Here is a 25,611-nt window from a genome sequence, read left to right on the forward strand (position 1 = left end):
TCCCGTTCTGTGAGCTTGTGTGGCCTACCACTTTGCGGCTGAGCCGATGTTGCTCCTAGATGTTTCCACTTCACAATAACAGCACTTACAGTTGACCGGGGCAGCTTTAGCAGGGCAGAAATGTGATGAACTGACTTGTTGGAAAGGTGGCATTCTATGACGGTGCCACGTTGAAAGTCACTGAGCTCTTCAGTAAGGCCATTCCACTGCCAATGTTTGTCTTTGACAATTGCATGGCTGTGTGCTCGATTTATCCACCTGTCAACAACAGGTGTGGCCGAAATAGCCGAATCCACTAATTTGAAGGGATGTCCACATACACGATACAGTTGTGGCCAAAAGTTTTGAGAATGACACAAATATACATTTTCAAAGTCTGCTGCCTCAGTGTTTTTAGATATTTTTGTCAGATGTTACTATGGAATACTGAAGTATAATTACAAGCATTTCATAAGTGTCAAAGGCTTTTATTGACAATTACATGAAGTTTATGCAAAGAGTCAATATTTGCAGTGTTGACCCTTCTTTTTGCAATCCACCCTGGCATGCTGTCAATTAACTTTTGGGCCACATCCTGACTGATGGCAGCCCATTCTTGCATAATCAATGCTTGGAGTTTGTCAGAATTTGTGAGTTTTTGTTTGTCCACCCGCCTCTTGAGGATTGACCACAAGTTCTCAATGGGATTAAGGTCTGGGGAGTTTCCTGGCCATGGACCCAAAATATCAATGTTTTGTTCCCCGAGCCACTTAGTTATCACTTTTGCCTTATGGTAAGGTTCTCCATCATGCTGGAAAAGGCATTGTTCGTCAATGGATGGTTGGGAGAATTTGCTCTCGGAGGATGTGTTGGTACCATTCTTTATTCATGGCTGTGTTCTTAGGCAAAATTGGGAGTGAGCCCACTCCCTTGGCTGAGAAGCAACATCACACATGAATGGTCTCAGGATGCTTTACTGTTGGCATGACACAGGACTGATGGTAGCGCTCACCTTGTCTTCTCCGGACAAGCTTTTTTCCGGATGCCCCAAACAATCGGAAAGGGGATTCATAAGAGAAAATGACTTTACCCCAGTCCTCAGCAGTCCAATCCCTGTACCTTTTGCAGAATATCAGTCTGTCCCTGATGTTTTTCCTGGAGAGAAGTGGCTTCTTTGCTGCCTTTCTTGACACCAGGCCATCCTCCAAAAGTCTTCGCCTCGCTGTGCGTGCAGATGCACTCACACCTGCCTGAAGCCATTCCTGAGCATGCTCTGTACTGGTGGTGCCCCGATCCCGCAGCTGAATCAACTTTAGGAGACGGTCCTGGCGCTTGCTGGAATTTCTTGGGCGCCCTGAAGCCTTCTTCACAACAATTGAACCGCTCTCCTTGAAGTTCTTGATGATCCGATAAATGGTTGATTTAGGTGCAATCTTACTGGCAGCAATATCCTTGCCTGTGAAGCCCTTTTTGTGCAAAGCAATGATGATGGCACATGTTTCCTTGCAGGTAACCATGATTGACATAGGAAGAACAAGGATTCCAAGCACCACCCTCCTTTTGAAGCTTCCAGTTTGTTATTCGAACCTAATCAGCATGACAGAGTGATCTCCAGCCTTGTCCTCATCAACACTCACATCTGTGTTAACGAGAGAATCACTGACATGATGTCAGCTGGTCCTTTTGTGGCAGGGCTGAAATGCAGTGGAAATGTTTTTGGGGGATTCAGTTCATTTGCATGGCAAAGAGGAACTTTGCAATTAATTGCAATTCATCGGATCACTCTTCATAACATTCTGGAGTATATGAAAATTGCCATCATACAAACTGAGGCAGCAGACTTTGTGAAAATTAATATTTTTGTCATTCTCAAAACTTTTGGCCACGACTGTATATACAAAAGTATATGCGTAGCACAATGAGGCCCTGGAACAAAGCTACTGGCTCACGCTATACACAAGACCAAAAAACGTCTACATGTTGTGAACGCACATACTATTTGATAAGCAAAAATACCATCTGAGACGCATGAGCTTCACAGACCATGCAGCATCAGCATGCACAATCTGCAGCTGGATGCTTCTCCAGCTGGCCATCTTGGATTGTGTTGTCAAATACTGACTTTACTACTGCCCATTTAATATAAAGACCAATATACACAAGACCAAATATAGAGAAAGACCAATCAGCAACAATCTACATTGAATGTTCAGGTACTTCAGAGAACTGTGTTTCCATAAACATTGTATTTCCAGTCTTACAATATAATTTAGCAATGCATTACCCTGTTGATGAATCCCTCAGCGACTGAGCATCAGGTGGTGTGAATGGCTGTTGACTGGTTAGTCACTACAGGACCTCAGCTTATGTTACAGGTAGCCCCTCTAGTGAGTTAGAGTGGCAGACAGAAAGCAACTGCAGGGGCATGGCAGGGAGGGAGGCTGTGAAAGTGCTCATACCCAGGTATGGCATGCCAAGGAACCTGGAGATACCTGGCATCAGGTGATGATGGAGCAAGAAAGGCAACCTCATGCCAGTCATACTAAACATGCCGTCAACTGGGCCCTGCAGCAGCATGTACCCATCATGCCTTTGGGGAGGAGGAGGAGGGTATCGCAACACAACAGATATGTGCATCAGTGGTAGGGTTGCAAAGGGTCAGAAACCTTCTGGTAAAGTTATGCCCTGGAATTTGGGGAATTTTGCTTAAATTCATATTTTATTTTAGCTTATAACAGGAACCTTTTTTTGTGGGATACACATATGGCAATTATCGGGTATTTTGGTTCAACTATCCCCAATTCAATGGAATTGGAACCCTCTGCATGCACAGTGCACTCTTCCATCACATGTACAGCTGATTCTCAAGATCTTGCACACTAATGAGATGCTATTGAGCCCACACTACTACACTGTCTGAGCCAAGGACTACATGCTTTCTGGTAAGTTTTGATTACCAATACTGGGTGGGGTGAATATATTTTATATGACATACATTATTTTTTGTTAACTAGTAAATAGTAGCCTACCGCAAAGTGTGTTTAAATCATTTCTAACTTGTTAACAATTTCTGCAAATCAGTTTTTGCTTGCTTGAGGCTGCTAACTGAGTGTTAATTCACCCGTGTCCATACATATTTCATTTTAAAACTATTATCTTACAAAGGATTTGTTTAATCAATCAAACTGCTTAACTATTTATTTGTACATGGGTTTTTTAAAACTATTTTTTCCCCTAATCATTACAGGAATATGCCATGGGCAGTATCTGATGTGTGGAGACATTTCACTGCAGATAATGTAGAAGGAAAAGCTGTGAACATTTGCAAATACTGTGCCAAATCATATGTGAAGAATGCAACAAAGATGCAGGATTGTAACGATCGTTGTTGGAATGAGGTGAGGACCAAAGCGCAGCGTGGTATGTGTTCATGATGATATTTATTTCAACTCAGAACACTAAACAAAATAACAAAGAGAAAGAAACAAAACCAAAACAGTTCTGTAAGGTGACAAAACACACTAGACAGAAAATAAACACCCACGAAACACAAGTGGGAAAAGGCTACCTAAGTATGAATCTCAATCAGAGACAACTAACGACACCTGCCTCTGATTGAGAACCATTCCAGGCCAAACTCAAAACACAACATAGAAAAACGAACATAGACAACTCACCCAACTCACGCCCTGACCATACTAAAACAAAGACATAAATAAAAGAACTAAGGTCAGAACGTGACAGTACCCCCCCTAAAGGTGCGGACTCCGGACGCAAAACCTAAACCTATAGGGGAGGGTCTGGGTGGTATGTGTCCAGGCCAAAGTGGCGAGACACAGTAGTGATGAGACCATAGGCCTTGTCTACTTATGATAAGGTAAAAGGTTTATGTTTCTGTCTCCATAGGATAAGGTAAATATATTCAAAGTTTAAAACATCTAGATTTAAATGGTATTAATATTCATTTGCATACATTTCCGTTAATTCCCATATATTTCCGTTAATTCCCACAGAAAGACTCCACCTCTGAATATTTCCCAAAATGTGCAACCCTAATCAGTGGTACATGCAACTACAACTATCTGGCAGAAGTCATGCACTAGCTAAATGACTAAACATCAATCTAGAGTTAGGATATTTGATATTCCATAATCAGACATTCATACACATGCAATTAACTCACAAATTACAAGCACTACTTGAATCAGACTGATTGAAGAAAGATCCAGTGAAATTGGTAAGCTTCTTAATAAATGTTGAAGAAGTGTATAATTGAAAAGAGGGGATAGCACGGTACTGCAATAAAAGAGTAGCCAAGGGTGGAGTGATGAGGAAATTAAAAAGGGATCATCATTCTAGCAGTTCAGCTTCTCATTGCAGCTCCAAGTGTCCCCAGGGGGGTTCATCCCCCTCAGTGAGGGACTACCTGACACAGGTGTTATGCGGTGATAAATCATCCCCATGGGGGTTGGGAGGCACCATTCCCATCAGCACTCCTACCAGTACCTATTATAGGGCACCACCCCCATCAGCACTCCTACCAGTACCTGCTCTAGGGCACCACCCCCCATCAGCACTCCTACCAGTACCTGCTCTAGGGCACCACCCCCATCAGCACTCCTACCAGTACCTGCTCTAGGGAACCACCCCCATCAGCACTACTACCAGTACCTGCTCTAGGGCACCACCCCCCATCAGCACTCCTACCAGTACCTGCTCTAGGGCACCACCCCCATCAGCACTCCTACCAGTACCTGCTCTAGGGAACCACCCCCATCAGCACTACTACCAGTACCTGCTCTAGGGAACCACCCCCATCAGCACTACTACCAGTACCTGCTCTAGGGCACCATCCCCATCAGCACTCATACCAGTACCTGCTCTAGGGCACCACCCCCATCAGCACTCCTACCAGTACCTGCTCTAGGGCACCACCCCCATCAGCACTCCTACCAGTACCTGCTCTAGGGAACCACCCCCATCAGCACTCCTACCAGTACCTGCTCTAGGGAACCACCCCCATCAGCACTACTACCAGTACCTGCTCTAGGGAACCACCCCCATCAGCACTACTACCAGTACCTGCTCTAGGGCACCACCCCCATCAGCACTCCTACCAGTACCTGCTCTAGGGCACCACCCCCATCAGCACTCCTACCAGTACCTGCTCTAGGGCACCACCCCCATCAGCACTCCTACCAGTACCTACTCCAGGGCACCACCCCCATCAGCACTCCTACCAGTACCTATTCTAGGGAACCACCCCCATCAGCACTCCTACCAGTACCTGCTCTAGGGCAGCACCCCCATCAGCACTCCTACCAGTACCTGCTCTAGGGCAGCACCCCCATCAGCACTCCTACCAGTACCTATTCTAGGGAACCACCCCCATCAGCACTCCTACCAGTACCTGCTCTAGGGCACCACCCCCATCAGCACTCCTACCAGTACCTACTCCAGGGCACCACCCCCATCAGCACTCCTACCAGTACCTATTCTAGGGAACCACCCCCATCAGCACTCCTACCAGTACCTGCTCTAGGGCACCACCCCCATGAGCACTCCTACCAGTACCTACTCCAGGGCACCACCCCCATCAGTACCTGCTCTAGGGAAAGCCAGCTGCTGGGCCACACTCTCCCGCTCCTGCTGCTCGGCCACTTTCGCTGCTCGCTCTGCAAACACACATACTATTACAACTTTTGGCAACGTAATTGGCAGAGACATTTCTGCAAGTGGGATTGAAAAAATGACCGGTCATTTTTAGAAACCTGAAAAAGTCCCTTCTAGGTACACTTGTAAGATATCTTACCCTCATACTCAGCTTTCTTGGGAGACTCCAGGTTCCTCCACTCGGTGCCCACCAGACGGCTGAGTTCCCCGAAGGAGAAGTCTGGGTCCTGGGCCTTGATGACCGCTCGCATCTCACTGCTGAACAGGATGTAGCCACTCATGTTTATCTTCCTCTTGGACCCCTCCTTCTTGGACATCCCCTTTACGGACTTGGGCGTGGACTGCAGTCAAGTAAGGGAGAGTGTGTCATGTCATCTCTAGACAAATGCCATTGCTATACACACCTCCAACTGGATGGCTAAGAGGGCTTTTTCTTCAATCTTACCCTGAACATGCAAATCATTTGAGACATGTTTAGTTTCAATCATGATGCATGTGATTCAGTTGACATGTCTAAATCAGGGTCGACAATCTTTTTATTTATATATATTTTGTAACATTTTATTTACCCCATTTTCTCCCCAATTTCGTGGTATCCAATTGGTAGTTACAGTCTTGTCTCATCGCTGCAACTCCCGTACGGACTCGGGAGAGGCAAAGGTCGAGAGCTGTGCGTCCTCCGAAACACAACCCAACCAAGCTGCACTGCTTCTTGACACAATGCCTGTTTAACCCGGAAGCCATCCACACCAATGTGTCGGATGAATCACAGAACACCTGGTGACCGTGTCAACGACCACGGCCACAGGAGTCGCTAGTGCGCAGTGGGACAAGGACATCCCTTCCGGCCAAACCCTCCTCTAACCCGGATGAAGCTGGGCCAATTGTGCGCCACCCCATGGGTCTACCGGTCGCGGCCGGCTGCGACAGAGCCTGGACTCGAACCCAGAATCTCTAGTGGCACAGTTAACACTGCGATGCGGTGCCTTAGACCACTGCGCCACTCGGGAGGCCATTGGGGTCGACGATCTTACCAAGAACTTTTGAACTGTAAAAGAGCTTTACCTTCACAACATAACCACACATTTGCCTAGTGTATGTTGGTACTCTGACCTGTGGAGGGGTGTAAGGCATGTCCATGTCGCTGCCTGCCATGGCGCTCTGGAGCTGGGGTATGGAGGTGTCTCCCAGCTCCCAATCATCCTCCCCCAGGTCCTCCAACTCTTCGTCAGTCATGTCGGCAAACTTGGCCTCCAGCACCGCAATCTTCCTGTCCAGCAGAGGGGATGGCTGCTTCTGGGGCACGATCAGCTTCCTGTACGAGACACGTGGAGTAGACTGGGTGCAGTTACACCTGGGTGTTCTCTCGATGTAGCGACTCTCACACAGCAGAACGTCCTCCTCAGGCACCTCAGTGGGTCAGCACGAAAGGTACTCCTTGAAGGAGGACACTGCATACTTCCCTATGGAAAAAGTGAACAGAGAGAGGGATATAAGCATGGCACATGTTCGGTGAAATACAATCAACCCATGCACTTAAACTTCAATGTTCTCTTATCAACATTTGAAAATAACATAGCATCAACATTATAAAAAAGCGCGGACACAATGTAAGGGCAGAGAAAATACCTATGATACAGGTCATGGGGCAAGTCTCCTCCATGTTGCTAAGGAACACTTCCTTCTTGTAGAACATCCTGGTGGCCTCATGTTCCGTCTCCTCTGTGTGGATGAAGATGGGCCCAAAGAAGTAGGCCGCTCCGTCCCGCATCCACTTCTTCTCAATCCTGTTAAACAAAAATAAAACCTACTTTATTTTAAATACACTAAATGAATAATAATTATATTTCACAAAATATCCAATTCTGGGAAATGTGTCTGTAGAGTTGTATTTACCCTACCTCCCCACTCGGTGCTAGACTAGTCCATGTGAGCGAATATAGACGCAGTCTCCCACTTTTAGCCAGGTGTCGTTGTAGTAGAGCTGCTCATAGTACTGGCAGCCTGGCTCCCTATTGGTCATGTCCAGGGTTACATCCTCCCTCTCCTACACATACACACACAGTCAGGTTGTCTTTGTTTGCACTCTGTTGGGTCACATTTAATCAAAGTCATATTGGCCATGATTTCCAACCACTCACCTTAGCCACAATAGTGTCCACGGCTTTGCCCTCTTCTTGTATCTCTGCAGGCTTCTCTTCATCTTGCTTAGGGGAGAACATGAATGCAACACGGATTACAGGCAACAGTATGTCCCGAGGGACAAAACTAACGGAGCTCAGGGGCATGATCCACATCTTGATCTTCTTGGTCTTGGCTGAGTAGCGACACTCACAGACATACACATCATCTGCCCTGAAGCCCTCTGGGTGAAGCTTAAAGTAGTCCTGGAATCAGTCACAAAACAAAAGCCAAGGTCAAGAACATCATGCAATGATTCACTCGAAACGTGTCATGCTTCAACCATATTACAAAGAGCTGAAACATGGAAATAGAAAATAGCTTAGTACCTTGACAAACATGACAACACCTTTTCCCAGTATCATGCTGACGGGAATCTTGTTGAAGTAGTCGCTCTTGAAGACTTCCTTCTCCAGGAACTTGCGTGTAGCAAGATGGAATGTTTAATTTGGCCTGTAGAACCAGCAGCCAAACAGCCACTTCTCACCTGGAATGCGAAGGGAAGAACACAGAGCAATACTATAAAAAAGGACAGACCAATTGATTCTTCATGTGTGTGTGATTTTGAAGCAGTCAAAGTGAACTGCAAAATAAATTATTGAATGTCAGACCATTTCCACAACAAAATGCAAAAAGAATGCAGCATCACTACTACAGGGTTTGTACAAACAGTGGTAAGTGAAATTTAAGGACTTTCTAGTACTTTCTCAAGCACTAATATTTATTTTCAATGACCATCAATTTGTACTATTTCTTATTATGCAATTGTTTCTAGTCACCAACAGATGGCAGTTTATCGCCACAACCTCATAAAAATAAACATACTATTTATTCATCACTACCTTAACAGTTCTACTCAATAATATGTGTTTTACTACTTATTTACTACATAAGAGTGGTAAGTCAGTACGGATGATGTTGACTTATTTCCTTATATGAACTGTAACTCAGTAAAATCTTTGAAATGGTTGCATGTTGCATTTATATTTTTGTTCAGTGTACATAATAATATTAAATTGTCTTTATACTTAAATTGTCTTTATATTTTGCAACACTTTTGGTCCCACAGGCTGTCCCAACACATAATGACATGAAAGTGAATTCTGACAGTGTAAAAGGCCCTTAGTTGACTCTAAAATGTTGTATTCTATACCCATTTGAAGAGAAACAGGTTATTAATGTGTTTGATAAGATTAAAGACTCTCTCAGGGTACCCTATTTACATTTTAGGAGACCCAACATGGGTCCCGGACCCCAAGTTTGGGAACCACTATACTACTAACCTCTCTCCCTGCTTGCTTCAATGCTTCCTCTCTCTGTGCATCTCCTTTGCTTCCTTCATTGCAGCCTGTCTCACTACTCTCTGTAAAGAAAAGGTATTTTGTTATGAGAACTTATAGTAGCCCATCTTTTGATTATAGCTAGGTTTTTTATTAATTTAACTAGGCAAGTCAGTTAAGAACAAATTCTTATTTAGAGTGACGGCCTACCCTGGCCAAACCAGGACGATGCTGGGCCAATTGTGCGCCGCCTTATGGGACTTCCAATCACGTCCGGATGTGATACAGCCTGGAATCGAACCAGGGTCTGTAGTGACGCCTCTAGCACTGAGATGCAGTGCCGTAGACCACTGCACCACTCGGGAGCTTAATTTCAGTCAACTGCTCCTGCTGAGGTCAGGCTCTGTTCAATGTTAGCCTCTAACGTCATCCTTCTAGCCAGCTAGTTTTTGCTAGCTACACTACCGGTCAAAAGTTTTAGAACACCTACTCATTGAAGGGTTTCTTTATTTTTACTATTTTCTACATTGTCGAATGAAAGTGAAGACATCAAAACGATGAAATAACACATATGGAATCATGAAGTAACCAAAAACGTGTTAAATCAAATATATTTTATATTTGAGATTCTTCAAATAGCCACCCTTTGCCTTGATGACAGCTTTGCACACTCTTGGCATTCTCTCAACCAGCTTCATCTGGAATGCTTTTCCACCAGTCTTGAAGGAGTTCCCGCATGTGCTGAGTACTTGTTGGCTGCTTTTCCTTCAACCTGCGGTACGACCCATCCCAAACCATCTCAATTTGGTTGAGGGTCGGGGGATTGTGGAGGTCAGGTCATCTGATGCAGCACTCCGTCACTCTCCTTCTTGGTAAAATAGCCTGGAGGTGTGTTGGGGCATTGTCCTGTTGAAAAACAAATGACAGTTCTACTAAGCGCAAACAACATGGGATGGCGTATCGCTGCAGAAGGCTGTGGTAGCCATGCTGGTTAAGTGTGCCTTGAATTCTAAATAAATCACAGACAGTGTCACCAACAAAGCACCCCCACACCATCACACCTCCTCCATGCTTAACGGTGGGAAATACACATGCAGAGATCATCCTTTCACCTACTCTGCGTCTCACAAAGACACGGCAGTTGGAACCAATAATCTCCAATTTCGACTTCAGACCAAAGGACAAATTTCCACCGGTCTGATGTCCATTGCTCGTGTTTCTTGGCCCAAGCAAGTCTCTTCTTATTGGTGTCCTTTAGAAGTGGTTTCTTTGCAGCAATTCGACCATGAAGGCCTGATTCACGCTGTCTCCTCTGAACAGTTGATGTTGAGAAGTGTCTGATATTTGAACTCTCTGAAGCATTTATTTGGGCTGCAATTTCTGAGGTTGGTAACTATAATGAACTTATCCTCTGCAGCAGAGGTAACTCTGGGTCTTCCATTCCTGTGGCGGTCCTCACGAGAGCCAGTTTCATCATAGCGCTTGATGGTTTTTGAGACTTTATTTGAAGAAACTTTCAAAGTTCTTGAAATGTTCCGGATTGACTGACCTTCATGTCTTAAAGTAATGATGGACTGTTGTTTCTCTTTGCTTATTCGAGCTGTTCTTGCCATAATATGGACTTGTTCTTTTACCAAATAGGGCTATCATCTGTACACCACCACTACCTTGTCACAATGAAATGCAATAAGAAGGAAAGAAATTCCACAAATTAACTTAACAAGGCACACTTGTTAATAGAAATGCATTCCAGGTGACTAGCTCATGAAGCTGGTTGAGAGAATGCCAAGAGTGTGCAAAGCTGTCATCAAGTCAAAGGGTGGCTATTTGAAGAATCTCAAATATATTTAGATTTGTTTAATACTTTTTTGGTTACTACATGATTCCATGTGTGTTATTTCATAGTTTTAATATCTTCACTATTATTCTACAATGTAGAAAATAGTAAAAATAAAGAAAAACCCTTGGAATGAGTAGATGTTCTAAAACTGTTGACCGGAAGTATACCTGGCTAATAGCCAGAGCCCTTGAGCTACCTAGCTACCGGGGGAGCAGTCGAACATGAAGAGCATACAGTCCGGCATTTTAGATATTGATGTGGCGTTTGGTGGCGCCTAATCAGTCAGTAATGAACCTGCCTGGCTTAGTGGCAGTGTGGGTGGAATGAACGAGCTCGCCTGGCAACCAGAGCACGAAACACGTGAGAAAATGAGGTTGCAAAATCAATACATTTCTCTAATATTTTTCATATTAACATATTTGATCATTTTCTGTTCTCCTCTCATTTCAATTCAAGTACTTTTCAACTTGAGAAAATGTCAGATACTCAAGGTATTCCAGTTCTTGAATTTCAGAGTGCCAAATTCAAGTACTTTAACAGTGGAGGCTGCTGAGGGGAGGACGGCTGATGATAATGTTAATGGAATGGCTTGTGTTTTGATGCATTTGATACCAGCCATTACCACGAGCCCGTCCTCCCCAATTAAGGTGCCACCAACCTCCTGTGAACTTTAAGCACCTCAAGCACCTTGTTTGAACCGTGCAACTAATGTTTTTCAGTAGTGGATGTGCAAAGGCACTAACCTCCTGCCACAGGCGCTCAATGCAGACGATGTGTGGCTGCAGGTTGGGCTCAGCAGGCTCCACGTACACATAGTCTCCCACATGGTACATGCTGTCCTTGAAGCTACAGTCCTGGCTGGAGGTACCCTGGAGACCAGACTGCCTTGCCCCTCCGGCAGGGTCCTCACTCTTCTCAGCTTTTGTGGGTTCACAACTCAACTTGGTTAATCAGTAAAAAAATGTCATGATTACTATAAGCCCTATAACTGGTAACTATTGTTCACACTGAGAGAACATGGCAAACACTGTTCCCTAATTGTGCTCCACCTGTGCGTGCACCTTCTCTAGCAACTCAAACATGCGATCCTGGAACAAGTCCAGTCTCTTGTAGCGTCCCTGGTCTACATTAGTCCTGATGATCTCAAAGTTGAGCGGCTGTCTGTCGGGGCTGCTGGGGTCAGTAGCAGGTATCTCCGCCAGCGAGTCGCTGTAGCAACGACCCTCATCGTCCTGATGGCCCAGCACGGAGACAAAGAGGCTGTGGATGAGGTGGGCCACGTCGGGCACATGGGCGTCCTCACCCCCCTCCAGGTCCCGGCGGGTCTCCAGCAGCACACGGTGCAGCACCAGGGCGTCACGGTAGATCAGAGACTCGGACTCATTGTAGGTGCAGGTGTTGTTGAACATCAGCACCAGGTCCTCCACCAGCGCGTCTACATCCTGGTACTTGTTGGTCAGCATGTGGCTCTTGACCTTTTCCATGTCCACAGGCCTCTTGATGGCGATGTAGTAGTTGGGCAGCTCGGCGGGCGACGGCAGCCGCAGGAAGATGGTGCTGAGGCGGCGGCCACGCTTGTCTGTGAAGTTCTTCACCGCCTCGTACAGCTCGTTCAGCTTCTGCTGCAGGGGGGTCAGGAACTTGGACTTCTTCGGGATAATGCCACTCTTCCCTGGATTTACAGAGGGTGTGTGTGTATTAGCAATTTGGGGATAAAGTGATCATGTGAAACGACTAGACTAGAACGACATCCATATACTGGATCTGAATTATTTAAGACAAATTGGATCGTCAGCAACATACTTATTTTCAACTTTGGTGACGTCATGTCATCGTCGTCAAGCGTTGGGACAAGATCCCTCCGTTTGCCCTTCATGATTTTCTCCAGGATGTTGGCATCGTTATAGACCTGGATCAACATCAAGTAGCCCGTGGTGAAACTGAGGGGCATTTAGAGCAAAATACATACACTGCATGGCCAAAAGTATGTGGACACCTGTTTGCTGAATATCTCATTCTAATCTTGACAAACCATTTCTGTATTGACCTCGCTTTGTGCACGGAGCCACTGTCAAGCTGAAACAGGAAAGGGCCTTCCCCAAACTGTTGCAACAAAGTCAAACGCACAGAATCGTCTAGAATTTCATTGTATGCTGTAGTGTTAAGATATCCCTTCACTGGAACTAAGGGGCCTAGCCCGAACCATGAAAAACAACTCCAGACCATTATTCTTCATCCAAACATTACACTTGGCACTATGCATTTGGGCAGGTAGCGTTTTCTTGGCATCTGCCAAACCCAGATTTGTCCGTCGTATTGCCAGATGGTGAAGCGCGATGTATCACTCCAGAGTCCAATGGCGGCGAGCTTTACACCACTGCAGCCGACGCTTGGCATTGCGCATGGTGATCTTAGGCTTGTGTGCGGCTGCTCGACCATGGAAAACCATTTAGTGAAGCTCCCGACTAACAGTTCTTGTGCTGACATTGCTTCCAGAGGCAATTCGGAACTCGATAGTGAGTGTTGCAACCGAGAACAGACCATTTTTACGCGCTGTGCGCTTCAGCACTCGGCAGTCCCGTTCTGTGAGCTTGTGTGGCCTACCACTTCACAGTTGAGCAGTTGTTGCTCCTAGACGTTTCCACTTCACAATAACAGCACTTACAGTTGCCGGGGCAGCTTTAGCAGGGCAGAAATTTGACGAACTGCACAAAATTAGTGCCCTCACTTGCACTACTTACAGTTGCCGGGGCAGCTTTAGCAGGGCAGAAATTTGACGAACTGCACAAAATTAGTGCCCTCACTTGCACAAAAGTAGTGCCCTCCAAAACCTACAAGCCATCATGGTTCGGCAGCTCCAATATTTATAAGTAGAACACACAACTATCCACAAAACAATTGATTGCAACTGAGTACAGAACATAGAGAAGACTGCCCAAGACACTACTGGCACAGAGGACCGTGAGGCAGACCTAATCAATGCTTAACACCACAGAGACCAGCTTACCTAAGCAGCAGTATCATCTCATTGTAAATTAAATACTTCAGTAATGTTACATACAATAATTAGCATAGGATACTTTACAGGCATACAGATATGGATACACAACTACAGCAGAGCTTGGGTTTGAACTTGAGTTTCAGCATTGGCAGCTCTTGCACCCACTGACCTGCTGAATGTGGTTGAGTTTCAGCACGTGCTTATAGATGGAGGAGTGAGGCATATTGCAACGCTTGGCATTCTCAAAAATCATAGTGAGGTCTGCGTCTAGCTGCTCTCATACTCGTTGTTCTTCATTTTGTTCCTGTGTCTGGGGAATGAGAGACAATCGAATCAGACAGATGAAGTCTGAAGTCTTCTGACAAACCCTCATATATTAGTATACTTAGCACTGCAATGTCCCTTCTGTTCTTATATGTTCCTTATTTTTTACCAGGTTGATAATGCAGAGCCAAAACAGCTAACAGACCAATAAGACGTACCAGCCAGAATGCCATCGTCATCACTCTCGTACTGAAGAACCATGGTAATAGCTGGTCTCCCTGGGTTGACCTTCTGTTCCTGACACACACACACACACGTTTAATTCATGGAAAATCCTTGTAAATATTGCATGTTGTTTGCTCTTAAATGATACTTTCTGTTCTGTTTATGGTATTGCTTACTTGATGCGAATGCTGGATTTGATGGGCACAGCATGCTCAATTTCTGTCTTTCTCTGTGAAAAAATATTTCTGATGGTGTTGGCATCCTTAAATAAATAAGAAAGAAAGCATTATAACAAACAAAACTGACATCATAATTCTGACTTAATTCTTAGTTGTAATACAGCATACCGTAAAAACCTGTGACCCAGGCTCATTGTACATTTTGGCATTCTTGGCCAGGAGATCTATGTCTTTTGCCATGGCGCTAACACTTCTGTAGAGGCTCATCTGAGAAAAAAATGACCAGTGATTTATTGTATGCATACCACTTACAGTATATTCAGTCAGATGGTTGGGTAGCATACCTGTATCTTCTGGGAAATTATTTTCAGATCTATTGGGTCCTTTACTATGGCATAATAGTCTGGGTATTGCGGATCTTCATCATGTCAATGGGATGTGTCACAATGTGGCAGTAATCCGGTTGATTCCTTCAAGGAAAACACAATAGATAAGTGAATTTAATGAGGCTTATGTTCTTAGTAATGGAGATTTCTTTGGTAACCATTCTATATTAACCATCCTCTGTCCCGTCTCTTGGGTGCTCTTATGAACAGCTCACATAACATCCTTCCTTGGTCATCCTTATAAACTCTGATAGTGTTGTACAGTTCATGGCATACTGCAATCTGGAGGCAAAACATAGTAGATGAACACAAAACAATACAGGCAACCATGTTTATGAACACTTATTCAAAAACTACACAACGGTTTGACTTGTGCCTGCTGATTTAGAGTCAAAATTCAATAATTGAATTTGGGTTAAGACATGATCCGAAGGCATAACCACAGAAGTTGAGTACTATATTTGTATTGGAAAGCAATGTTTCTACACAAAAAAAAGGCTTTTAACTGAACTTACTGGATGAACAGTGGGAGATGTTAGAGGTTCTTCTCCTTTTCCGACCCACTGAAGATGATGAGGATGACGGCTGTCCATCCTCAAAGTCCCTCCCACTGACACTACTAGAGGGGAACGTAGCCCTTCTCCTTTTTGAGCCCATGAGTCCAATACCTGGAAAGAAGAAAAAGGCTAAATAACAACAGCATATGAAGTCAATTTAGCTACAAAGTTACAAATATTGTGAGATATTGTATTAACATTCTCATCAAACAGGCTCTAATCATGCTTCGATGCCATTACCTAGAATAGCATGAAGGCCCTGTTCAGTGATCAATTGTAATTACTCCTCACTCGACGACTCTTCACTGTCTGAGATGAGGAGAGCAGTTGGGTGCTGATTTGACAGCTGTCTGGGATAGAGCAGCTGTAGCCACATTTGGGCATTTTATTCAAAATTGCCTGTGTCCCCATTAACACTACTGGCATATGATAATATTCTTGTTTCTCTTTTGTTGCGAGATGACAGAGACGTTGTTGCAGCAGTTTCTTTACAGACAGCAATGGTACGTACATCTTGCAGGTTGAATATTAGCTACATGGCTAGCCTCAGCATCAATTACGGCAAGCTAACGTCAGCTAGCTAATGCTACCCATAATCTCCCTAACACACAAAGAGAAAGATGTGAATAAGTAACTAAATATTTAACCACACGGTTGTGTGAATACTCATCGTTTAAACCTGCAAGATCTTAACTCCAGTCTCAAACTAATTATCATATGCAGAAGAGAAAGCAAACCATTCGAGAAAGTTGATCATTTAGAACAAATCAAATGTGTGTGAACGTAGCAGCAGAAGACGCATCCGATCACTTCCGTTATAAACTTAAAAATAAAATATCTGATTGATTCAAATCTGAGTTATTCGAATTATTTTAGACCACAATCTAAAATCTTTTATTTAGACTATTTTAGACCACAATGATTAAAATGACATGGACAGGGGAACCTGATACTAGATCTAATTTTGACAGTGTATCCCCAAAAGTAACTTTCTAATTGTTGCTAGCTATTGCCAGTTGTGTATACAACATCCACAATTGCATAAATTACTAATGGCAATGGAAACTAGAGAGCGAAAGCATACTTTTATTTTTTTACTTGCATGGTCTAAAATGTATTGATCATTTGCTGGAAAATGCATGAGAGGAAACTAAAGTTGACAACAAACTTTCAATAAATGAATGGGCAAAACATTCCATTCTGCCATAGGTTATGCTCTGCTTCTATATATAGATGATTCTCAACACCTTTGTCTCCGACCTCTGGTCTTCAGATGTCTGACGAACATCACAGAGAATATGATACCTGTTCAACATCAAGACATCCGTGTAGTATTGTTGTGATAAAACCATATGCACACCACAGATTGATTTGGTTTATGTCCCTCATGCTGTTTGTACCAAGCCTTTGCCTAGACTCGAGAGACGGCTAACGGGCGCTGTTCCGTTAGCCGTTGTTGTTCCGAAAAATCGTCCCTGTTTAATACATGAATCATTCTTTCCCAATGATGTGTATAATTATATATGTGTTTGTATACATAATTGTTATTTCCCTTCCTTAAAGAAAATTACCGAAAGCAGTGTTTCCACTTGTCACTGATGCCAGATCAGTGATTATTTCAAGACTAAATTAAATATTGTAACGACCCTGGATTTATAAGCGCGGAAATCGACACTCCCGCACGAGCATGCTTTTGCTGCGCAGTCGATAGCGCGCCGGACCTCGGGCTAGAAGGTCGAGGGTTCGTGACCTGCTCCCTGCCTCTTTCATTACAATATTGAAGAACACAGCCACATATGATAGTCTGTTTACAAACTTCAATTATCTGGAAGAAGTTTCTTGTTATTTCCCTCGCCAAATTGACTGCTGTTTTGAAACATCCATATATATTTCAAAAAAACATTCCATATATTTGTTTTTCTGCTCGCGCTGTCGTTATGCGGAAAGAGTGCCGCTCTCGTTGCTATGCGGCGCCGAGACTGTAGCACTGTTACCAGGGAGGGAGGCAGTAACAGGGGTGTATTCATTCGTCCAATTTCGTTGAAAAACGGTTGGTTCCTCAAGTAAACGGTAACAACCCTAACGGAAGCAAACGTGGAGGGACCTACCTGGAATTGTTGAAATGTTAACTCTTGTTTTCGAAGCAAAACGTTTTGTAACAGAATCCGACTAATGAATACACTCCTGGTCGCGTTGTATGACGGGAGTGTGGCGCCTAGCATAGGCTTCGTCGTGCGGCTATGTCAACGATTTGGTTTGTAATCGAAAATTAAGATACTACACGACTGGCTATCCTATTTCCTTTTTATTGTGACAATTGCGCAATTGATTGCACTTAGTTATACATCAAACCAAGTTGAATAGCGTGATATTGTTTTTACGTGGTAAGGTGAAGTCGGAGTGGGGGGACGGGGCAGAGTGGCCAGTCGGGGGCGGCGGATGAGTTCGGAGCATTGCCCGTCGTCGCCGCAGCAGAAGGAAAGGGTCAAGCCAGCATTGGACAAACGTGAACAAGGAGAGATAACATCGAAAACCGTGAAGGATCAAGGCGGCATGGTGAGTTTGGGCCCTGTGTTAAATTAGCACTCCCTCCCCCTCGAATCTCCCAAGGGCAGGCCCCCATGAAACTAACGTAATCGCAATGTTGCAACCTAGTTAGTTAGCTAAGTTACTGCAATTCACCCGTTGGCTGTATAGACTGGTTCTTCCGCGTGCTACTTCGGTGTTAGTCTGGCCTGTAACTACGCATTAAGACTTAGTTTTGTCGACAGGTGTTCGTTAACTTAACGTTAACAAGCCAGGTCGACTAATGGTTAACCAACGTAAAATAGCTAACGTTTGCTAACGAGGTTAGCTCGCGTACGTTAGTCAACTAAGTTAACGTTAGCTAGATAGTTTTGTAACGAGTATCCGTATGAATGAATAATTCATGTGAATTTCCGGCAGACTAGACGCTTTTTGGCGTATTGCTGCCTTTCTCAGTTCGGAATGTGCATTCCACATTGTGACAAACACAAAAATAAAGGGGAAACTTAAATTGCACCATCTTACTCTGCGCCAATACACTATCCCATTCCAATACTTGGCCCTAAAGGATCCTACACCAGTCCGTCGGTCTGGGAGGATGGAACCCCTTCTCTCAACTTCCTGTAAGTCTTCTGCACGAAAAGCTCTCACATATTTCTCTGCTGCCGCAACTAACATATATTCTGTGATTTTCACTCCATTACGTGCAGTGCATCACCATGGCTGTAAACGCAAGAAATACAATAGGGATGCACAATGTCAATTGATATTATTAGGTAAAAATATCGGCATTGGTCCAATGTCTAGTTTAACGCCGATGTGCAAAACCGATGTCAAAGCTTAAGTGCATACATTTAAATGTAGATAAATGACGCCACAAAAATACAGTGCTACACGTGCAACACAGCATTCTTAACCTAGCCCACAATGTCTGCTGTGTGGATCTATTTTGAAGTTTCAAAGGAAGATAACAAAAAGGCCATATGCAATGTTTGTGCTGCTATTATTTCCAGAGGGGAGAAAGTGAAAACTTTAAATACCACAAACCTGATTACTCATTTATAAGTGCATCACCCCCAGAAGTTCAGCAACTACTTAGAACAAAAGCAGAAAAAAACTAAGCACATACTTCCAACAACTAAAGAAGTGCAAGTCAAACAGTCATTTGAAAGAGTAAAAAAATCTGTGATTCAACTCCAAGCCAAATCTATTAACGCCAAGATAATGGAATTCATTGCCCTTGACAATCAACCGTTCTCTGTTCGTGGAGGATGTTGGCTTTCGCTAACTGGTTGAGCACCTCGAGCCCAGGTACACACTACCAAGTAGGTGTTATTTTTCAGATGTTGCCCTACCGGAATTACACAGTATTGTTAAAACGCACAACCATTAACTACTTTCTATGGCTATCACTGCTATTCGCTTCACGACTGACATTTGGACCAGCAATGTCAGCCCCATGAGCATGCAGAGTATGACAGCACAGTGGGTCTAAGAGGATTTCGTACTGAGGAAAGTTGTATTGCATGCTCAAGAATGTGATGGTTCTCATACCGCTGCTGCCATATTTGAGAACATGTTTGAAACATGAACACAATCCTAGCTCCGTTCGAGAAATAAGCTCATCAACTGGGTCTGCAGCAGATGTGATACCCTTTGTCATGGCATTGAAAAGCCTGCTCAACAAAACTGCAGAGACAGACCGTGGGGTTAATACTTGCAAAAGTACCCGACTGGAGGCTGTGAACAAGCGATTCGGAGGCATTCTCTCAGAGCCTCTTTACTGTGTCGCCACCATGCTCGATGCTAGGTACAAGGGCCGCTACTTCGATACAGACAAGAAATAGGGTTTATGTGAAATGTTAGACACAGCTGGACAAGATGGAAACGGTCACAGTGACAGTGCGCACCGAGGAAGAGGACCCATGTTTCAGCTGTCTGGTCCGTGGCCTCTTCTGACATCACTGCTTGACATCTATGATGAAATCCTGGTTGAGAATGAAACGACTGAACAACATAACAGCACCGCAAGTAAGTGAAAGAAATAGGTTTTTGATTATGTTTTACTGGTAATGGGGACATGTGTAAATGCCAACAATAACTTTTTGGTCAGTGTGTGTTTCAACTATTTAACTGTACTAGAATGCTTAAAAGGCTGCTAAAATTTTAAATATCTGTTGTCTGTATCAGTTTTTTTGGCAAGGAAAATATTAGATATCGGTATCAGGTCAACATTTCCTGTCTGTGCATCCCTAAAATCCAACAAAAAAACGGCCTCACATTCGCAAACCATGTGAAACCACAATAGCCCAGGACCACCACGATCAGCTTCTTCTAGAGGTTGAACAAATATGATTTTTTTTCCCCAACACCGATACAGATTATTGGAGGACCAAAAAACGCTGATACCGATTAATTGGCCAATTTAATAAAATAAAATAAATTGTATTTATAATAATGACAATTACAACAATATTGAATAAACACTTATTTTAACTTAATATAATACATCAATAAAAATCAATTTAGCCTCAAATAAATATTGAAACATGTTCAATTTGGTTTAAATAATGCAAAAACAAAGTGTTGGAGAAGAAAGTAGAAGTGCAATATGTGCCATGTAAAAAAAGCTAACTTAAGTTCCTTGCTCAGAACATGAGAACATATGAAAGCTGGTGGTTCCTTCAATATTCCAAGGTAAGAGGTTTTAGGTTGTAGTTAATATAGTATGTATAGGACTATTTCTCTCTACCATTTGTATTTCATATACCTTTGACTATTGGATGTTCTTATAGGCACTTTAGTATTGCCAGTGTAACAGTATAGCTTCCGTCCCTCTCCTCGCTCGTACCAGGAACACATCGACAACAGCCACCCTCGAGGGATTGTTACCCATCGCTCCACAAAAGCCGCGGGGAACAACTACTCCCAAGTCTCAGAGCGAGTGACGTTTGAAACGCTATTAGCATGCATCCCGCTAACTAGCTAGCCATTTCACATCGGTTACACCAGCTTAATCTCAGGAGTTGATAGGCTTGAAGTCATAAACAGCGCAATGCTTGAAGCACAGGGAAGAGCTGCTGGCAAAACGCACGAAAGTGCTGTTTGAATGAATTCTTACGAGCCTGCTGCTGCCTACCACCGCTCAGTCAGACTGCTCTGTCAAATCATAGACTTAATTATAACATAATAACACACAGAAATACGAGCCTTTGGTCATTAATATGATCGAATCCGGAAGCTATCATTTTGAAAAAACTAAACGTTTATTATTTCAGTGAAATACGGAACCGTTCGGTATTTTATGTAATGGGTGGCATCCCTAAGTCTACATATTGCTGTTACATTGCACAACCTTCAATGTTATGTCATAATTACGTAAAATTCTGGCAAATTGTTATGAAAACTTGAAATTGGCCCTAATTATTCAGCCATTCCGAGGAATCGGTCGACCTCTAGCCTCTTCACCTGCGGGATCGTCTGAGACAAGCCACCCGAACAGCTGATGAAAATGTGGTTAATCACAACTAGAATTTCTGCACAAACTGTCAAACTGTCTCAGGAAGCTCATCTCAGCTCGTTGTCCTCACCAGGGACTTAACCTGACTGCATTTTGGCGCTGTAACCGACTTCAGTTGGCAAATGCTCACCTTCGATGGCCACTGGCATGCTGGAGAAGTGTGGTCTGCACAGATTAATCCAGGTTTCATGGTCACCATGTATGTATGGTGTTGTGTGGGCGAGTGGTTTTCTGATGTCAACATTGTGAACAGACAACCCCACCATGGGGCAATGGTATGGGCAGGCAGAAGCTACAGACAACAAACACAATTGCATTGCATACTGTGACGAGATCCTGAAGCCGATTGTCGTGCCATTAATCCGTTGCCATCACCCCATGTTTTAGCACGCTAATGTCGCAAGGATCTGTACACAATTCCTGGAAGCTAAAAATATTCCAGTTCTTCCATGGCCTGCATACTCAAGACATCTCACCCATTGAGCATGTTTGGGAAGCTCTGGATCGAAGTGTACAGCAGTATGTTCCAGTTCCTGCCAATATCCAGCAACTTTGCACAGAGTGAAGAGTGGAACAACATTCCACAACCAATAGCCTGATCAACTCTATGCGAAGAAGATGTTGCACTGCATTAGGCAAATGGTGGTCACACCAGACACTAGGCTTATCACAATACCAACATTTTACAAATGATACGATACCAGGCCAAGTATTACAATACCGATTAGTACTGCAATACCATGGTGGAAAATAGTGGCCTAGCATCCTGTTCGCCCCGTCCCCCTGGATGCTTGTTCGCGTTTTCTAAATATTCTCCAAAGACCTGTCACTGAAATGGACTTTTACTCAATACAACACATTTAACTCTCCACTGTTCAGTGTATAATAGAATACTGCATAGAATGACTGACTGATTTCTCATATTTGCCAAGACCGGGCCTACCTGTTATTTGGCTGGAGGAATGGAAGTAATGTACATCAGTAGAGGCTTATAATAATCAAACTAGGGATGTTAACGGTTAACCGTTAATCTGTTAGCCACCAAAAATACACTTAACCGGTCATGCTTATCGGTCCATAGGTTAATTTGCATAATTTTGTTGAATGAAAATGCTGCGTGTCTGTTTTTATTTAGTTGTCATGCATTTTATTTATCAAACTCACACAGCATACAGAGCCTAGTTTGAGGTGCGGAGTAGTCTACCACCTGTCAGACAGCGCAAGAGTAGCTCCTCAAAAAGCCTGTAGGCTACTGGAGTGAAACCTGCTAAAGTATGCCATGCCCAGTCATTGCGCAACAAATAATTCTAAATGCAATCGCATGTTAACTTTGGTGGCCAGAATTAATAAGGAGCTATTTTTATTTTTCATAGAATTGTTTTTTCTGCCAATTGCATTTGGGGAAATGTTTAAAAATCACATTTTATTAGCTGCTTCATTACAGGAATTACATGTTCAATTATAGCCTTTTGAGAGAAAGAGGCGACGCGAGAGGTTTCTCTCGCCAAAATAAGTCCAATGCGTTTCTATGGGCTTATTTTGGTCCTAAGCTTGTTAGGGCAGAAACATAAGCATCTTGTCATTATATGCGAATCTCAGAAACTATTTTCTGTTGGTCACGTCATTTTACTGTTAGTATTGTTTTTTTAATGTTTTGCTGACCAGTTGATTGGTGTCAGTTAGTCGGCAGTAAAACGGACTAACAATTTGTCTCCCTACATCAAACACATAAAAATAGTTGGATAACGTTCCACATATTCCGCTCCAGCCATTACCTTGAGCCCGTCCTCCCCAATTAAGGTGCCACCAACCACCTGTGATATACATGAATGTTGACTTGAATGTCATTGTGTCAGTAACACGGAAGAAGCATTTATTTTGTCCCCCTACACCAAACGCGATCACGACACGCAGGTTAAAATATCAAAACAAACTTGAACCAATGACATTCATTTGGGGACAGGTCGGAAAGCATTAAACATGTATGGCAATTTAGCTAGATGGCTTGCACTTGCTAGCTAATTTGTCCTATTTAGCTAGCTTGCTGTTGCTAGCTAATTTGTCCTGGGTTATAAACATTGAGTTGTTATTTTCCTGAAATGCACAAGGTCCTCTACTCCGACAATTAATCCACACATAAAACGGTCAACCGAATCGTTTCTAGTCATCTCTCCTCCTTCCAGGCTTTTCATCTTTTAACTTAAATGGTGATTGGCATCTACACTTTCATAGTATTATCACGACAACCGGCAAAACAATTAGTCTTTCAATCACCCACGTGGGTACCTACTTCTATAAACCAATGAGGAGATGGGAGAGGCAGGACTTGCAGCGCGATCTGCGTCAGAAATAGGAATGACTTCTATTTCAGCCCGTGGCAACGCAGATGCTCGTTGGCGCGCAATAATTGAATAACATGGATTTCTACATGGATTTTGCCACGCTCGCGCACACGACGTATCCGGTCTGGTCTTCATGTAAGGGGTAAATGCTGCATAAAACCTTTACACACACACCTCCCAACTTCTTAAAAGGTTAAGCACCCAAAAATAATGAATAGATTTAAAATATAGTTTAGGCTTACGTTAGGCTTATATGAATCCTACCATTCTGAATCTTTCTGAGTAGCAGATACTTTCCTGTGCCAATCAAAATTGCCTAAACCTACTGTCAAAATAACCAGGTTGTTAGCTAGAACCCCGGGATGAATTTAAAACGGCCTGCAACATGGTTTGTGAAATTATATAAAATGTGTGCGAATCTCGATAGAAAGGCATCTCTTGTAAATATAGGATAAACAAAAAACGTTTAGGCTAGAAACATTGTTTTCTTTGCTGTGAAGCTGCAAGCATGCCTGTCGTGAAGCGGTGCTCCATTTTCCCTCTGACACTAAGGCTGCATGACAGTGAACTTGCAAAGGGTACTCAGATTGGTCTGTGCTATTGGTTACAGGGGATGAAATGATACAATGTATCAACATTGCTCTCTTTGTGCTGCTCCAATGTAACGAATGTACAAATCTAGCAGAAGACAGTGGGGAGAACAAGTATTTGATACACTGCCGATTTTGCATGTTTTCCTACTTACAAAGCATGTAGAGGTCTGTAATTTTTATCAAAGGTACACTTCAACAGTGAGAGACGGAATCTAAAACAAAAATCCAGAAAATCACATTGTTTGATTTTTAAGTAATTAATTTGCATTTTATTGCATGACATACAGTGGGGCAAAAAAGTATTTAGTCAGCCACCAATTGTGCAAGTTCTCCCACTTAAAAAGACGAGGCCTGTAATTTTCATCATAGGTACACTTCAACTATGACGGACAAAATGAGAAAAAGAAATCCAGAAAATCACATTGTAGGATTTTTAATGAATTTATTTGCAAATTATGGTGGAAAATAAGTATTTGGTCACCTACAAACAAGCAAGATTTCTGGCTCTCACAGACCTGTAACTTCTTCTTTAAGAGGCTCCTCTGTCCTCCACTCATTACCTGTATTAATGGCACCTGTTTGAACTTGTTATCAATATAAAAGACACCTGTCCACAACCTCAAACAGTCACACTCCAAACTCCACTATGGCCAAGACCAAAGAGCTGTCAAAGGACACCAGAAACAAAATTGTAGACCTGCACCAGGCTGGGAAGAGTGAATCTGCAATAGGTAAGCAGCTTGGTTTGAAGAAATCAACTGTGGGAGCAATTATTAGGAAATGGAAGACATACAAGACCACTGATAATCTCCCTCGATCTGGGGCTCCACGCAAGATCTCACCCCGTGGGGTCAAAATTCTCACAAGAACGGTGAGCAAAAATCCCAGAATCAAATTTATTTATATAGCCCTTCGTACATCAGCTGATATCTCAAAGTGCTGTACAGAAACCCAGCCTAAAACCCCAAACAGCAAACAATGCAGGTGTAAAAGCACGGTGGCTAGGAAAAACTCCCTAGAAAGGCCAAAACATAGGAAGAAACCTAGAGAGGAACCAGGCTATGT

The 25,611-nt window shown here is 43.4% G+C and overlaps 1 protein-coding gene and 1 pseudogene across 3 annotated transcripts in view; one reads left to right on the top strand and one right to left on the bottom strand.

The window, feature by feature from the left end:
• Nucleotides 1-3,400: 3,400 nt before the first annotated feature.
• LOC115131501 (protein polybromo-1-like) lies at nt 3,401-16,359 on the bottom strand (annotated as a pseudogene).
• A 1,218-nt stretch (nt 16,360-17,577) lies between these two features.
• Nucleotides 17,578-25,611, top strand: part of LOC115140200 (la-related protein 4-like) — a 41,437-nt gene continuing 33,403 nt past the window's right edge. Inside the window, exon 1 of one of the 3 annotated variants that reach the window (XM_029678399.2) lies at nt 17,578-18,121. In XM_029678399.2, the coding sequence (XP_029534259.2) occupies nt 18,005-18,121 (117 nt within the window). In that variant the 5' untranslated portion in view covers nt 17,578-18,004. Of the gene's footprint in view, nt 18,122-19,349; nt 20,123-25,611 lie in introns of those variants that run through there. The other 2 variants (XM_029678410.2, XM_029678428.2) reach the window with 2 other exon arrangements.

Source organism: Oncorhynchus nerka, linkage group LG2 (genome assembly GCF_034236695.1).
Source record: "Oncorhynchus nerka isolate Pitt River linkage group LG2, Oner_Uvic_2.0, whole genome shotgun sequence".
In the NCBI taxonomy this organism is placed as follows: Eukaryota; Metazoa; Chordata; class Actinopteri; order Salmoniformes; family Salmonidae; genus Oncorhynchus; species Oncorhynchus nerka.